Raw genomic sequence first — 17419 nt, forward strand, 5'->3', positions numbered from 1 at the left:
TTAAAATTAATAAATAAATTACCTTATAACCTAATGAAAATTTTAAACTTATTAAATCAATAAAATTACAACATAGCAATATGCTAGCAACTGTAGTGAATGATATTATTGACAGTTTAGTTTCGACTGAACTCAAATTTGATAACTACGAGCTTTTTACTGTCCACCGCTTTATAAAATACGACTTTACCAGTTACAGTACAAGATTAATTAAATTTCTTTAATTTTATTTGGCATATAATAGAATGCCAGTAATTAGATTGGTTATCCAATACGGTGTATGAGATAAATAAAGCATAGTTAAAGATAATTTATTAATGAAAGCACTATACTTAGGAGATCTCGTGATTAGTGGCGTTTCGCTTATATGTATACTATAAACACGTGTTTGCCAGCCTCGTCTGTCTAGTGGCTAGATAAATGGCCGCGGACACCTTACGTTAGACAATTGCAATTTTCGTAGATCTCAATTTTTTCAGATTTTTATGTTATCTATGATTTTTAATACAGCCTAGGTAATTCGCTGATAATATAGCTATCCAGTAGTTTTTGTATTTTATCCATTAAACACAAAATTACCAAAAAAAAACATCTCTTTATAATAAATAATAAGGCGGTCGTACGACCCTCACGACGGCGCTTGCCCGGATAATTAACCACGGGGCGGGGGTTGCGGGTGGCGAGCAGCGCAGTACAATACCACGCCGCACGCGCCGCCGGCATGGCTGAAAATGTGTCCACATTTCAGACATTGACAGTGGTAATTCATCAGTCACCTGTATACTACTCAGTATTATCTTGCTGAGCTTTCGTCGGCATTTCCTTTATCAGTGAGTTGCGCACAAGCGAGTGCCTGTGATTTCAAAATATCTACCTCCTTTTAGGCTAATATCGATATTTGCGCTTACCGAAACATTTTTTTTTAAAATTTAAGACACCGTTTCTAATAATTTAAATAAATTAAATGTTAAATTCATTCATTCATTCATTTCAGGTATTACGGACGTTAAAATGTTAGTTATAAGGATTTTCGTCACAAACTGAATTCGTTACTGGCGATGCAGCGGGTTTTGTTAGTAGTTACTGTAACTGTTTGCAGGCTGGGTGTGATATTTTGTGAGGTTCACTCCACCGACGCGTTTGCGTTAGGACGGTGTAGATTATTAACAGCGTTTGGGAAAATGAAAATGAAATAAAAAAAAATGAATGATAATGTTCACCACCAGTGAATGATCTTTTCAAAAACGATTTAATAGTACTCGCAAACGTTCAAATGTCTGTTCTGGGGGTTGGGGGAATCGAATCCACAACCTTCGGCGTCTACCAACCACGCCAACCGGCTCGACTTTAATTACGAATAATATTAGAACAGGATATTAAAAAAGAATAGTAAACGGTGTAAATTGTGACGCGTGAGTAATAAAAGGGACAAGGAAGGGGGAGGGAGGGTAATTTGCTTCAGCACGTTGTGCACGAGTATATAATCTCGGCTCTCCATGATAAGTATTCATAATTGCAGTCTAGTTCTTGTACGCGGTAGACGTGTATTCTATGATTTCATTTAAAGCATAAAATTATTAGTGAGTTTATTTTAAATATTTATAACAGTGCGTGTTCGCTTAAAAAATATTTGAAGACAAGGAAAAAATTGTTTTAAATAACAGACAATTTATAAGATTAACAAATTTTAAGTTGATTCAAAATGACTGTTTTGGCTTCGACGTTTGTCGTGATCGGTAAGTGATTTGTTTCTGTAACACGTCGCTAGTGATTATAGCGGTGTAGTCAGGCTACTAAAATGATACTAATTATATAAAATATTTATTCGAGAAACTGAATCTAAGGGATATTATTGTTTTATTTTTTACAAAATTTACCATGTGGACCGATGACATTTTCGTGACGTATTCGCGATCCGACATCGCGGCATAAGCTCGAACCGAAGGACGCTCATTCAAAATGGCGGCCAATCAACTAATTCGCAGTATTTGTTTCTTTATTAATTCTAATTAAATACTATCTGAATTTAATAAAATTAAATATTTTGAATATACTTTAATTTTATACTTATTTATCATGTTGTTTATTCTGTTATTTAATATTGTTCCGTTGATAAGCTGGACATCTAACGACGGTATTACAGTCGACGTTCTAGTTTAGTTACGGTTTCGATAGATGATTGATATGATTTTTTCCCTTCAATTGCACTGCAACGAATATATTATATATAATAATACTATAATATAATAATACTTTAAAAAACATTGTAAATCATTAAAGGGTTACAGTCAGTATTCGTTGATTTTCATAAAGAATGCATACATTTTATTTACGGAATTCGAGGTATTTTCTCTTGAATATCGAAACAAAACGGACTTTGTGGCGTAATTGTTTCCGTTGTGTGACTATATTTAAAAGCAATATTTAGGAAAAGTATGAAACTTATAAGCCTTTTTAAAATTTAACTAAACTAGTAATACGTATTATCACTTGACAAATCAAAGAAAATAGCCGTAGCTTAAGGATTTACACAAAATATGTGTGTTTTATTCAGTTTTGTGACTGTCGCTTTTAACTTTGTTATTTTTTAATTTTACTCCGTAAATATATTATATGTTACTTGATGTGAGTAGCTTTTTACTAGATACATAATGATGGCCGCACGGAATTAAATCGTAAGAACTCGTAGATTTCATAGATTTAACTTCATAATTTTGAAGGGACACACACAGTGACAAAATGGACGTCTTAAAAGAAAAGGTTGTATTCACATGACTTCAAAATTGCCTAAATGTGTACCTATTATGACATACATTTTGCTTTCCGACCTAGAAACGAAACGTTAAATTTATGGCATATAATGCCAGTTGATCATTTTTTTATATTTTTTTTTCTTTTCCAAGTGTTTTTCCGACTGTGTTTTTAGTTTCAGAATTGTAGCTGTAACCTTATAAATTCGAAAAGCATCGGACCTTACAACATTTACAATTTTTTTTTACTTGGAAGTGAGGAACATCAGTACTACTGTAATAATTACTACTATTTCACATCAAAAAACACATTATTTTAATGATAATGATTAAGAAATTAAAAAGTTGGATCATATTTTTTGATGCACATATTATATATATTGATAACATTTTGTAACAGTATACATTTATTTGGTGAGTCGGGTGCAATATGAACTAAGCCTGATGCATTCCGACCTGTTGTGACCTGCTGTTCCGTTAAATGTGACCGTAGAATAAGTCACAAAACGGAGGTCACATAATGCTACCTTCTTGTAGTTTTAAATTGTTTAACAATTACCTATCATACTTAAGATTATTAACATGTCAACAATAACAATTACTAAATAAAAGTGATTTATAATAGTAAAACTAGGTCACACACACCTGAGGAACGAAATTGAAACGCAGAATAGTTCAACACCGCGTCCGCGCTGGTCAAGTTAATTTGAAAATTAAAGCAAAATAGCGTCTCTGACTCTCGATGAAGAATGATATATGTGCCGCCATTTCGTGTCGAATTGTTCCTTATTTAGAAGATTTTTTTGCAAAAAATAGCGGTCACAATACGGAATGTTCCGGTTAGCTCAAACTTTCGGTTTTAATTTTAGATTTATTTTAAGTAGAACATAAATAAAAATAAATGTTTTCGATACCCTTAACTTTTAAATTAGACTAAAGAATTCAAATTATATTTACTAAGCCATTCACATATATACATGAAATTATTGGAATTATCAAGATAATCTGACGAGTTGGGCAGGGGACAGGTAAATTCGATGGTCTTAAATATTTTAAAATCTTTGTAAAATTTATATTTGGTAAAGTATCAACAAATCGAGAATCTATATATAATTTTAAAAATATCTTAAAATTTAAAATAATTAAACAAAGTTGAGGGACACGGTAAATCCTACGGTACAATTTTTTTTAATTGCTCATATTATTATATATTACAAAGAGTATGGAGGATTTTTGATTATCTGTGAATGCCGGCCAATTCCTAAACACCAACACGCCAACGTACACGGAGTAGTGTTATTGTGACCCAGTACGTTGGCCCAACGTGTCTTCACTCGTCATTCGTCAGTCCAACAAGAAGGTGCTAGGCCAACGTGTACTAGTTGAGGCTTTCTACACAAATCAATCGAGACGTGGCATCTGAGACACGTACGTCCGCCCCACTAACGCTGACCACTCGGCGCCTTGGGGCGGTCTTTGTCACGCCTTTTAGCAAAGCGCACAGACAAAATATATGGCGGCAAACGCGCTGTCATCTCCGTAGAGTCGAGCCAACGAGCTCCACCATTCTATTATATTTACATTAAACATTAACATGCAGCGTATTTACAGAGATAATTCTAAATTTGTAAATTACTAGCAGCCCGCCCCGACTTCGCCCGAGATGAACAGTTATCCGTCTTACTAATCGTAAGAAATTTTGAAAAAATCAAATTTAACCTCTTGAAAATATTAGTATAGACTAGTTCCCTCCCGCTTGATGGGGATGGGGCAGGTGCTGGGTATTCAAAGTAGACCGTGTAGTGTCCTTCCTTGAGGTTCAAGCTTGTTTCATACCAAATTTTATCAAAAGCGAAACAGAGAGACAGAGGTGAAGAAAATGAGTGCAGAATTTGAATGGACTGTTATGATTGCGCAAGAGCTCAGTGTAAGTAGTGAAGCGCCCCGCTAGAAATATGACAAAACAACAAGTTTTAAAGTGTACCTATCTGATTATTTAATCTATAGCTTCAATAAAGAAATTAAATTATGGTATCCTTCAGTTTTTTTTATGGAATATTTTTACTTAGCCTTCTCAAAACCTCTTTATTATTCTTGATAAAACACTGATTGCTCATAATTAAATTGTCGGTACAACATTTTTTTTTATTTTTAAAAATTCAGAATGAGGTTCAGATAAAAATAATTAAATCCTTATAATATATTATAATACCCAATTACGAGCCTAAGTAAAAATTAATCAGTTTCCTGCCTTAAAAAGTAGCTGTCAATGTTCATGTTGCCACATTAGAAATTATAAAACAGTTTAAAGATGTCTGCAAATGAATGACGTGTATTTTTAATATTATTCCGTAGAAAATTATAGTTTAGATAAATTTAAGTTGAAATTTAATACACCTTTGCTACCTGCTAAAGCCACGTTGACCCATACTCCATAGTAGCAAATAGTTTCCTGTTGAGAGCGAGCTGAGATTCGGATTTATATATATAAATAAGGAAGGTCTTGCGTTCACGGGCTCTTACTCCATCTAGGTTGTATGTATCGCCTATGATCTAAATGGTCCGAGTTTAAAATCCCAGTGTATTTTTAAGAATTTACAAAAATCAATTATTTCTCCAAACCTACCTATCATAAAGGTAGGCGGTGCCATGGTTTTGGTCATGTAGAATGAATGTTTGTAGAACATAGGTTCAACTCGTTGAACTCAACTAAGCAAGGACCATATCCATGCTAGTTGAAATTTGTTGGGTTGTGTTGAGTTCGGTTTTTTTTAACTTATTATTATTATTGTTTTTAACTTAAACCCAATAATAATATAATTTACAATTAACAATAATTCAACAACAACAAACAACGCTGAAGCCGTAATTGTAGTTATTGTTAATTTGTGATTGATTTTCTAATACAAGTAAGCACTTACAAAATCCAATGAAATGTATTTATTCAAGTAAGCTTTATACTAAAGCGTTTTTGAATCATTACTATTTTAACTACCACTGTTTCTGAAAGCAGACTCAAGCGAAAAGAAACAATAAACTGGTGTAGTAGCTTTTTTTAAAATATTTTTTATTTGCAATGTAGCTAGTGTTCACATTTATTGTTCTTAGTCAGTCCTGTGCTTGTGCCTGAGCTTATATCCAAAATTGAAAATCAAAAAGTATTTTTTTAATGATTAATACGATGGCCCAGTGGTAAGAACGCATGAATGTTAACCGATGATCGTAGGTTCAAACCGGGGCAAGCACTTCTGAATTTTCATGTGCTTAATTTGTTATTATAATTCGAATTGTGTGTAATAGTGTCGAATTTCACTGAAATTCTGCCACATGTGTATTCCACCAACCCGCATTGGAGCAGCGTGGTGGAATAAGCTCCAAACCTTCTCCTCAAAAAGAGGAGAGGAGGCCTTTAGCCCAGCAGTGGGACATTCACAGGCTGTTACGGTGCGGTTACGGTTTTATTATTAAGTTGTTATTGTATTAGTATAAAATAACGACAGATTAGAATATGGTGTATTGTGCAGTGAATATAGTATCTATATTATGCAAATAAAATATATAAGAATAATAAAACAAACATTCATAGTTATGTGTAATATTATTCAAGTGTTATTATTGTAAAAGGTTTTTCTTTAAAAACATACATATGTAGGTATTGTATTGTAGGCCACATACAATATGTATGTAGTCTTATAGTGCCCTACAGCAATCATATCATGATTTTTTTTTGTGTAATTAATAAATAATACAAGGTAAACGTTGAAATATATTAAGCTTAAAATAAAAAATAATATGTAAATTCCTAATATCATATAACATAATTTTACACGTTACATGGATGCGTTATTTTAAAATAAATACGACAAATTTATTAAATTAATAACCTAAAACATTAGTTGTCATGTGTCAGTTGACTTTAACAGGTGCAACTAAGATTATAATTATACAATATTTGAATATTGTCATATAAATATTGTCAAAATGTAATTTTTTAAGCATTATGCGTTTTTGAACTAATTTTAATTTATTATCTTTGAGATGCTCTTTGACATTTGTTCACTTTCCTTCCGGTCATTGGGTCGTAATGGTGACCTAAATTAGTTTTTGCAGTTTTTGTAACTTTTATTTTTTTGTAAAAATATTGTTTAAAAGTACTGTTTTCATGAACAGTATTCCACATTTTGGTGAAATTAATTAAAATCCATATTGGATTGTTTAAATAATCGTGGATTTGTTATTATCCTGGTACACCTCGCGGGAATTATATTCGAATGGGATTCTTAAGAATTTATTTCAAGATGTCTTCATGATATTCTTTGGAAAGACTAAGGAGGTTTAAACTTTAATTAACTAACTTAAAGATCTGGATTTTGGTATGTAATTTGTACATATTATTTTCGCCGCTGTAATAGAACCGCGTGTGATTTATATAGACTGTAACTTAATATTTTATTAAAAAAAAAAGTTGGCATTCAAAGGATTCAAAAAATATTTACATATTGATATTTTGTATTTAGATTAGAAAATTAAACTTTATTAATATTTATATTTACAACAATAATTTTGTATCCATTTAGATAACGACTTATTGTTTTGTTAAATTAGATAACTACTTATTTTGTAAAATTTCACTTTGACATTTGTTAAGATTTTATAAAAAGAAATTATTAGATGTAACTTTAAACGGATATGATCATCCTGGGGCCTGAGCATTTTGGAATTCATAATTTAGAAAATAGATTTATTATCCATTTGGTAAATTTATATTGTAATAATATGGGTACTTTTTCTGACTTCCGGAGCACTATTCTTTAGAGAGTTTGTTTAATTTTCTATTTTTCCATCTCTACCAATTTTTATTTTTATTTGCCTCTAGAATTTTAAAATTAACCTAACATTTTTACAACCACAACTCTACATCCATATAATATTTTTTATTACAATTAATAATAAATATTCATATCCAAACAGTCAAAATACTCGTATATTAATAAACATAAGTATAAATTGCATATCATAAAAATATATAAAAGATCTCTTCCAGAAAGCCTTTACATAGAGGACAAAAGATAACAAAGAGAGGTAGAGATGTGCATAGCACAACAATTTGAAATATATTTACAATATATTTGAAATTATAACTGAAATTAATTGATAAACATACATAGATGTATGTGTATCTGATGTTTATATAATTTTATTCATACAGACCTTGACAGCAAGGTAGTAGTTTTAATAAGGTTAACTAAGCGTCTAATTGTCTTAAACTAAATCTTACCTCTATAGTATGACTTCTATATAAATAGTTTGAATGGTAAATAAATTGGTATAATATGAACTTGAGGAAGAATTTCTAAAATTATGAGCGAAGAGTTACGAGTAGTTTTTAATTTTTTTATATATTAAGTTTACAGATTAATATGTTATCCATTTATTACAATTTTGCAACTCCAGAATCTAGTTAATATCTTAAAGGTCTATTTTAATGCTATATATTTAGTGGTGTACCATATGGCAAGGTGGTGTGGTGCACCAGGTCCCCAAAGCTCATTTTGTTTGATTACATTTTTTTTTTGATACTTTTCAAAATAATAAGCTATATGTCCTTTTTTATAGTATAGGTAGGCGGACAAGCATATGGGCCACCTGATGGTATGTGGTCACTAACGCCCATAGACATTGGCATTGTAAGAAATGTTTACCATCGGTTACATCCCCAATGTGCCACCAACCTTACGGAACTAAGATGTTATGTCCCTTGTGCCTGGAATTACACTGGCTCACTCACCCTTCAAACCGGAACACAAGAATACCAAGTACTACTGTTTTGTAGTAGAATATCTGATGAGTGGGTGGCACCTACCCAGACGAGCCTGAACAAAGCCCTACCACCTGTAAGTGTCATATTGTAGATGCTTTTTCGCGCTCTAATGCATAAAGAATTGTTTTTTAACAATCTGTCATGTATTTATATAAAAAAAATATGTTAGTAAATTATGAACGAGTAGCAAGTTATGTTTGAACATACATTTATATATCAGCTACTAACAAGGACTTTAAGTAGACAAGGAACTGAAGTATACATTTTTATATTATGATAATACTGTTGTAGTGTTCTTTACAATTATTTTTATGTATAATAGTGTTAAAAATGAACTAATCCTAAATAACTAGTGATCATATTTCTGAACTATTTGATAGTTCAAAGATCAAAAATGCTTTGGAATGGAAAATGCAATGGAAAGGCTCAGCTAGCTGAAGATTACAATAATATTAATAATATATGGAAAATCATTTCAAAAATCACTATTTGCACTTGAATGCAAAGCATCAATCTTAGATTTGATTAATAAAGGAAATTTTTGAATTCTATTACAATAATACTTCTTATTCAGTCCCTTGTATAATATTTATTTATACTTATATTATAAATGCCAAAATAACGCTGCTTTCACTAAACGGATTTTGATAAAATTTGGTATGAAGCAAGCTTGAATGCTAAGGACGGCAATAGGCTCCTTTTTAACCTATACCCCACATCTATTTTTATTTTAACCTGTATCCCCTAACTCAGGGGCAAAGCCGCAAGCGTATACTAATGTCGAAAATACTTTTCATCTGATGACTCTTGCTGCCCTACTCTAACATATGTATTATTATGACGTATGTATCGTATGTCCGACAGTCGGCTTTCGGTGATCGGTTCCTTGTTAGTTTCGCTCCAATATTCGGACGGCTCGGATCTGTCGTTCGTTTGCTCGTTTGAGTGGTCCAATAGCCAAGTTTAATTTATTTTTTCGACGACGTTCTTTTGTAATATTGTTTTATAGATGAAAAAAAAAACAATAGATCAATATAGGTAATGATAGGTAAATAATTGAAAAACCATAATTTTGTATTAAATAGTTAATATAATATGAACCTCTCAGTGTGGAATGTATTGAAAAACATTTTGCAATGTTAAATATCGACGAAAGTACTATTGCCGCAGTTTGCAATTTTGTAGAGTAAAATCGCTAAAATCCAACTCGGCGAATCGTATTTGATAAGATTCATTTAATTTGTTCCTATGATTCTAATTCTACTTAGAAAAAAAAACATCGAACCACGATGGGTTTTTTTGATGGCTGGCTTAAATCTAAACTAGAGGTAGCTTATTTAAGATGGCGCCGGCCCTTATGTTCTCGTCAAGAAAAAAAAACTAATTCGCATGTAGAATCAACCTAATTAGGAAGTTGTATTAATATATTTTTCATTTTGTTGGATTAATTTTTTCTTTTTTTTTTTAAAACAAGATGATGAAGAAAAGAAGCTAGCATTACTCGGGAAAAATTAATGTCATCGGTCGGCAAGTCGATAAAATTAGCACAAAGCGCCATCTAGTAACAGCGTTTAGCGTTAAATAGTGTTATTGATATTCCATTGTTATTCCGATAGATGGCGTCAAAGGTGTACATTAATTGTTAAAACGTAAAATAGAATAATGACATCATGTCATAATTTGCAATTATCGTTACTACAGCTTTCATAAATGCGAAGATGCTGTTCAATTATTTATTTCAGCAGGGCAGCCATTGAATCAGCATTGAAGTATTATATATACATATATATATAATAGCACATAAATAATAAGATATAGTATTAATTTATTAGACATAGGAGCTTTTAACAGCATACTAGCCTATCCCGTCTCGGATCAGGCTAGAATGTTGTATAGAATAGTACAAGCCGGATTAAGAGATAGAATTATTTAAATTTTGTTATTCATAAGGTTGATTTTGTAAGCCAATAATAAACGCATTATTGTGTGTAGTCATTCCTATAGGGAGACATGATTGTGAATCATATGTCTCCCTATTTACTTTCTGGAACTTACGGAACTTTAAACAATTATATTTTGGTTTTTCATTTAATCTTCAAGTTTCTTTAAAAACTGTTGTTGTTTTTTGATAATCTAATAAGTAAATGTAATGCTTTGATTGTCTTGACATCAAGCTAAGTGGTAATAAATTTTTTGCATCCCATTATGTTATGTAAAATTATACTAAATAAATATTTATTATTGTTTTTGCTTACTAAAATACAAATGTTTTTAGTTTTATTTTTTTATATTTAGTGTCCTTTGGGGTTATGTAAATTAAAGTGCTCAAGAGCCAACTTGAATAAAGTATATATTGATTGTAAATATTTTTATATTTTTGTACATTCTTCTTTCTTATGTGATTATAATTTGTTGTGTATTTGCCGTTTAGTTTTTATATAACATACAATTATATAAAATAATAGATATTAATGTTATGTAATGTTGCCCGTATTTAAAATTTGTATGATATTGTCATTAATATGTATTCAAATAAATAGTTTTGTAACGAAAATACACTGGCCGCCAAAAAAATCGACCCACCCGTATTTTTTTACTTACAAAGTTGTTATCTTAACTATGCGACGACCTAGGTGGATTGTTTTACTTATGGGACATACATTTAACATTTTATTACCCACTTGATATTGATTTGGAGGAGTTGTAAGTGTTATTGAGGATATTTGGAATATTTTTAAAGTATTGATAAGAAAACGTTACTTTGGGCACAAAGTGCATGGTTAGTTTATTTCCAGTTCTTAACGCGGAGTCATCTCGGTTCGATGTTTATTATTGATTAAGTGTATGAAACTTTGTTGAAACAATAATTTTAATAAGTTTAAACATAAAAAATGGATACTACTGAAGCAGAAGCTGCTCAAGTCGTAGCTCTTATTCATGAGGGGTTAAGTCAGCGAAATGTGGCTAGAACACTAAAATTAAGTCGTTCAGCGGTGCGAAGAGTGTACAAACGCTACTTGGAGACTGGGGAGTATCGCCGGAGACCAGGATCTGGCAGGGGGCGTGTCACGAACCCGACCGATGACCGTTTTATTGGTTTGACGTCTTTAAGAAACCGACATCTTTCGGCTGTTGACGTTCAAGGTAGACTCCGAGAAAGTCATGGAGTGTCTGTGAGTGAAAATACTGTAAGAAGAAGACTTCGAGAGCAAAACTTAACCCCTCACAAGCCAGCAACAGGACCAAAACTCACAGCATCCCATCGACAAGCAAGACTACAATTTGCTAGGCAGCACGTCGATTGGACACTGGACCAATGGGAGACAGTATTGTTCAGTGATGAAAGCTGAATGTTTCTAGTAGGCTCTGATGGACGACGTAACGTCATGCGAAGGCCAGGAGAACGCTACTCTCAGTGTTGCATTCGAGAAACAGTCCGATTTGGTGGAGGCTCTACAATGTTTTGGGGAGGTATTTCTTTGACGGGACGCACAGAGCTGGTTTTTTTCCGTAATCGTGCTGTTAATGCTGAAACTTACATAACGAACATTCTGGAGCCTCATGTGCCTTACGCTGGATATATTGGGGATAATTTCCAACTTATGCACGACAACGCACGACCTCACGTCGCTAGAATTGTTAAAGACTATCTCGAAATTCCAGTTATGCAGTGGCCAGCCAATAGTCCGGACTTGAACCCGATAGAGCACCTCTGGGACTAGCTAAAACGTACGGTTCGAGCACGAAATCCAATTCCAGAAACCCTGAATCAACTGGAAGCTGCCCTAACTGAAGAATGGCAACGGACACCACAGGAAGACATTAAAAAGATAATCAGGTCACTTAATAGGCGTATGCAGGCAGTGATTAGGTCAAGAGGAGGAAACACTCCCTATTAAAGTAAGATTTAGGCACCCGAATTTAAAAACAAACGGCATAATCGTTTTGTACACAAAAAAATAAAATTGCTTAAAATTTTGTGTTTTCGTGTTTTATCACATATTTACCTAAAAACCTATTTTTTGCGCACTATTTCTGTTTTTGTACAATCCTACAATTGCATTTTTTCATTATCAATCTTAAAAATATAAATATGTGGTAGTTTAAAACCATACGATAGCTTTTTTACAAAAAATGTAGGTGGGTCGATTTTTTTGGAGGCCAGTGTATATTAATTAATTACATAATAAGATAGTTTACTATATATCTTGTGTTGTGAGTTAAGTTAGTGTTTAATCATTTAGAATTATATAAAATTGTACATAATGTATTGTTTTTATTACAAGCTGTGCCCCGTTGCTTTACTGTTGGACTGTCTAATACAAAGAGCTTTTCGAAACTTGATTGTTGCGTTTTGAGTACAGAATTATTGGTTCGACTTTTTTTTTTGCGAATTGAACTGTAGCTGTTGGCTCAAATGATGTCGACAGCGCCACCGGCGTGGGGGGGGAGTTTATGACTCGGCTTTATGATAATAATATTATTTGTTTATTTGCAGTGATCTCGTCACAACTGGAAGGAGCGGTTAGAGACAATTTTAGAAGGGGGTAAGTGTTATTTGCTGTCATATGAACGGGTGTACAAATAAAGACATAGGCTCACTGTATTTATCCAGTCACATAATCCGGTGGGAACGTGACTCAGACACGTGGGCGGTATTAAGCAAAATTATATTATTTATTAAATTAAGTAAATTATTAAATCTTGTATGTATGATTTCGTAAAAGTATTACAGTTCCAAGTTAAAAATAAAGTATTGTAAGTAAACTCCATTATATTTCAATGGGATGTGTCTGATCAAAATTCTCGAGAGCACCTTGGCGCTCACATCGAATAATCTATTTCTGTCTCTTGGGATTTTTTGTAAACCCGAAAAAAAACCGGAAGGTTTTATACCTTAGTAACCTTTTTAATGCGAACGTTTCTTTGCGTAAACAATTCTTGTACTTAAATAAAGTAGTAAAGTAACAGCCCGTTAATGTCCCACTGCTGGGCTAAGACCTCCTCTCCCTTCTGAGGAGAAGGTTTTTATTCCAACACGCTGCTCCAATGCGTGTTGGAAATTAGACACATGCAGGTTTCCTCACGACGTTTTCCTTCACTGTCAAGCACGAGATGAATTAAAAACACAAATTAAGCACATGTAAATTCAGTGGTGCTTGCCCGGGTTTGAACCCACTATCATCGGTTAAGATTCACGCGTTCAAACCACTAGGCCATCTCGGCTTTTTGTACTTAAATGTTTATACTAAATATATCTACTTATTTACCGCATCCCACTACTTATGTACCCCACCGCCTACGTACTTCATAAACAAAAAAATACAGGCCATACCCATTGGATTATATGTTAAAAGTAACAGCATAATTAACTGAATGCTTAAAAACGATTTTTTTCTCATGTTCTAGAAAAATCTAAACTGAAATACTAGTGTTACCGACCTATAGGAAGAATAAATATTGCGATTTGTTGTGAAATAATTAATTACTATTATATACATATATGCTGCTATTATTTGTGAAATATTTTCGGAATTATGTAAATTTTTAATGTTATTGAAACATTAATTCGAAAAATTCTCAGTAGCAGCCCGGAGAATATAATAATGGCTTTCTCTTTTATCAGTGCTTCTGTGGGTCACATTTATGCCATTCGCGGTCCAACCGGGAATATCGTGCTGGTCACCAGTCACCAGTTAGCGCCACCAGTAAGGACCTATCTCTCCCGTCGAAAAAGCATTTGTTGCTATTCTATTTTACTATGAACAACTGCTAGTTACCATAATAAATACGATATTGATAATGTCTTATTGAACAAACAACACGAGCTTTCAAAGGACAAAACGCGTCTAAAACAGTGATTTGTCGTATGTCCGTCGTAATTAGACAATTTATGGCACAATCTTTAAAACAATTATGAGTAATTAGTGAAATATTCGCGATGAAAATCTCGCAAACAGTGAACGATTAAAGATATTTTATATTTCTAAAGAAATCGCTCCGAACCAGCGCCTCTCGCGTCGAAATCAATCGCAATCGCAGGAAATAACAAAGCATCTTAGTTCCCAAGGTTGGTGGCGCATTGGCGACGTAAGCGATTGGTATCATTTCGTACAATGGCAATGTCTATGGGCGTTGGTGACCACGTACCACCTGGTGGCCCATAAGCTCGTCCGCCTATATATTCTATTAAAAAAATGGAAGTGACAAGTATGATCTTGTACGTTAAAGTTTCTAGAATAATCTTTATATTGGTGATGACAATAATATTTAACGTTTTTTTTTTAAATTATTGTATATGGCTATGCAACAGAAATTATAAAGTGACTTTTGTTTTTCAAGAAATATTTAGTTTGTTTATATTTAATATTAGTTTTGTTTTTGTTTTATTTACATTTAATTTTCATTTTTGATGCATTTTTAATTCAAGTTATTGTCATAAGTATATAAGGGACATGGTGCTCACCGCTGCTCATAGACTTGTAAAAACTGTTAGGATTATTGATCATCCCTTACATCAATGCGCCACCAATAATTCTTGGCTCCTCCAACATTCTGGTTCACACATCCTGTATGTACACACACTTGAAAGAACTTACTTCACTCACGAACAACGACCAACTAAAACTAAACGAACGAACGCCTTACCTTATATACGCTCGGCGGAACAGATTATGTATTTTTATTTATAGATCGTTATGACGCCTTGTATGACGTTCCGTGACTCATACAGTAATGAACTATCGAGTTTGAGACGTTAGGGCTCAGTGGTTAGAACGGCTGGACACGCGTTCTAACCGCTGGGCCATCTCGACTTTTTAACTTTGAGCATATATTGTTCACAAGTGTGTGTCCACAAGCACAGGTGCGTGCACTCTTTGTTCTCTCACTCTCGTAATCCGATGGGACAATGGGCAATCCGACACGAGCGGTCGTGTTTATGCGCAGGAGCAACAGTTTTACGTGCTACTGACAGAGTACTACTGACAGTTGACAGTTGTTCGACAGAAAATATTTTGACCCCAGGAGTTTTGCTTAATATCTAGCCACAAGAACATCAGGACAGTTTTTGTCTTCATTTATTAACTATACAATACTATCTACTTCTCAAGGCTACGTGTTTCTTTTCCGGACCGGTGGTAGTTTCTACTTTGACAGTCAATAAGCAAATGTAATGCTTCTATGTTGAATTAAGTGTTTTGATTATATTAGTACCCATGGAAGCTTCAAGCACCTTGTAATAAATCGTTTCCTAATGAGCTATTAACCAATGTTTGTACAGTGACCGTATCAAGAATACACATACTTATTTATAGTAGTTTGTTATTGTTATTTTTGAAATAATTGATTTTGTTTTTTTCAGAGAAACGTCATACAACGAGCCAGCATTGATCCGACGTGTGCCACGTCAGGTCGCGTGCGGGTGAGTCAGATAAACTATTACTGCTATTTGTGCAAGCCCGTCGGAGGTCATATTCTACCGCCAAACAGCAATACTTGGTATTGTTGTGTTCCGGTTCGAAGGGTACTAACCCTTGGAACCGGTGTCGCTACATGGGCGAGGGACATGACATCTGAAGTCCCTAGGTTGGTGGCGCATTGGCGATGTAAGGAGGAATGGTTGATATCTCTTACAGCGCCAGTGGTTGCGGGCGACGGTCGACTAACAGCCAAGTGGTAAATTTGCCCGTGCACATATCTATAACATAAAAAATAATATAAATGTGTCGGATGATAATAAAATGTATTATTGTAAAATAAAAAAGGTGATTAACTATTTGCTCGTTCTTCTTGATTGAATCCACAAATCGAACCGGTGGTAGCGCTTTACGATTCAAAATAACAAATATTTTGTTTTTGAACCAGCAGCGTGGTGGAATAAGCTCCAAACCTTCTCCTCAAAAAAGGAGAGGAGGTCTTAGCCGAACAGTGGGACAGTCACAAGCTGACACTAATTTCTGATGCATAAGTCACGTGCGACCGATTCGATTGTCGCAGGTACTTTCCGGACGAGTTCAAGTTCGTGTGTTCAGATGGCACTTGCATCGCAGCGGACAAGAAGTGCGACGGTACCGTCGACTGTCTCGACGGTTCGGACGAAACGCACCACCTCTGCAGGGAGACACCGTAAGCTTTGCGTATTACACCGTAGCTAATCGTTCCGGTTTCGGGTAGATACCAATACTGTATTTTGGATTGGATTCGCGTAAAATCCGTTCTTAGTGAGCGTCTACGTCGGGGAAGGAGTAGCTGTGACAAAGTTTAGGAGATCGCGTGAACATGGAACGAGAATTGATGTGAAAACCGTACCCTGTACCGAGCGTTCTTTAATTCCCTTTTTCATTACCTTAAGGATTTTTTCAACAATCCTTAGTACTAACCTGCTGTGCCAAAGGAATCCGTATGGAAATTTTCATGGTCCTCGGCTACTAGTAGTTTGGGCTGCGCGTTGATGTCAGTCATTCATTTATTAACGGATGTATGTATCGAGATTATTATTCGTCATTGCACTAAAATGTATTGTCTTGTAACGCAACAGCGTTGAATCAAATTCACACTATTATATCAGTTCTTGTTTGTCACGGCTTACGAAAAAAAAATACAATAAAAAAAGTTAGTTTTGACAGATGTCATTTCATTTTTAATATTACAGGTCACAGGAAGTGAAAATTATTTTTTTTAATAATAATACACGAATAACAATCAACAATAACATTAATTACTTCATATGAATAATAATTACTGATAACGGAAACAAACTGAAACTAACAATCGCTTAAAACGCGGTAACTGTATCTCCGAAGCACTCGAACTTCGCGCCAAAAATGTAAGATTCGTCGTCTGTGAC

General features: G+C 33.8%; 1 protein-coding gene and 1 long non-coding RNA gene across 3 annotated transcripts in view; both read left to right on the forward strand.

Annotated features, from left to right (window-relative positions):
* LOC126779725 (uncharacterized) overlaps positions 1–17419 on the forward strand; it is a 46773-nt gene that overhangs the window by 16838 nt on the left and 12516 nt on the right. The gene's annotated exons all lie outside the window — the stretch shown is intronic.
* Positions 1–17419, forward strand: part of LOC126779484 (modular serine protease-like) — a 34723-nt gene that overhangs the window by 8308 nt on the left and 8996 nt on the right. The window contains exons 1-4 of one of the 2 annotated variants that reach the window (XM_050503493.1): positions 1507–1736; positions 13070–13118; positions 15935–15994; positions 16570–16698. In XM_050503493.1, the coding sequence (XP_050359450.1) occupies positions 1703–1736; positions 13070–13118; positions 15935–15994; positions 16570–16698 (272 nt within the window). In that variant the 5' untranslated portion in view covers positions 1507–1702. Of the gene's footprint in view, positions 1–1506; positions 1737–13069; positions 13119–15934; positions 15995–16569; positions 16699–17419 lie in introns of those variants that run through there. The other variant, XM_050503495.1, reaches the window with a different exon arrangement.

This window comes from Nymphalis io, chromosome 29 (genome assembly GCF_905147045.1).
Source record: "Nymphalis io chromosome 29, ilAglIoxx1.1, whole genome shotgun sequence".
Taxonomy (NCBI): domain Eukaryota; kingdom Metazoa; phylum Arthropoda; class Insecta; order Lepidoptera; family Nymphalidae; genus Nymphalis; species Nymphalis io.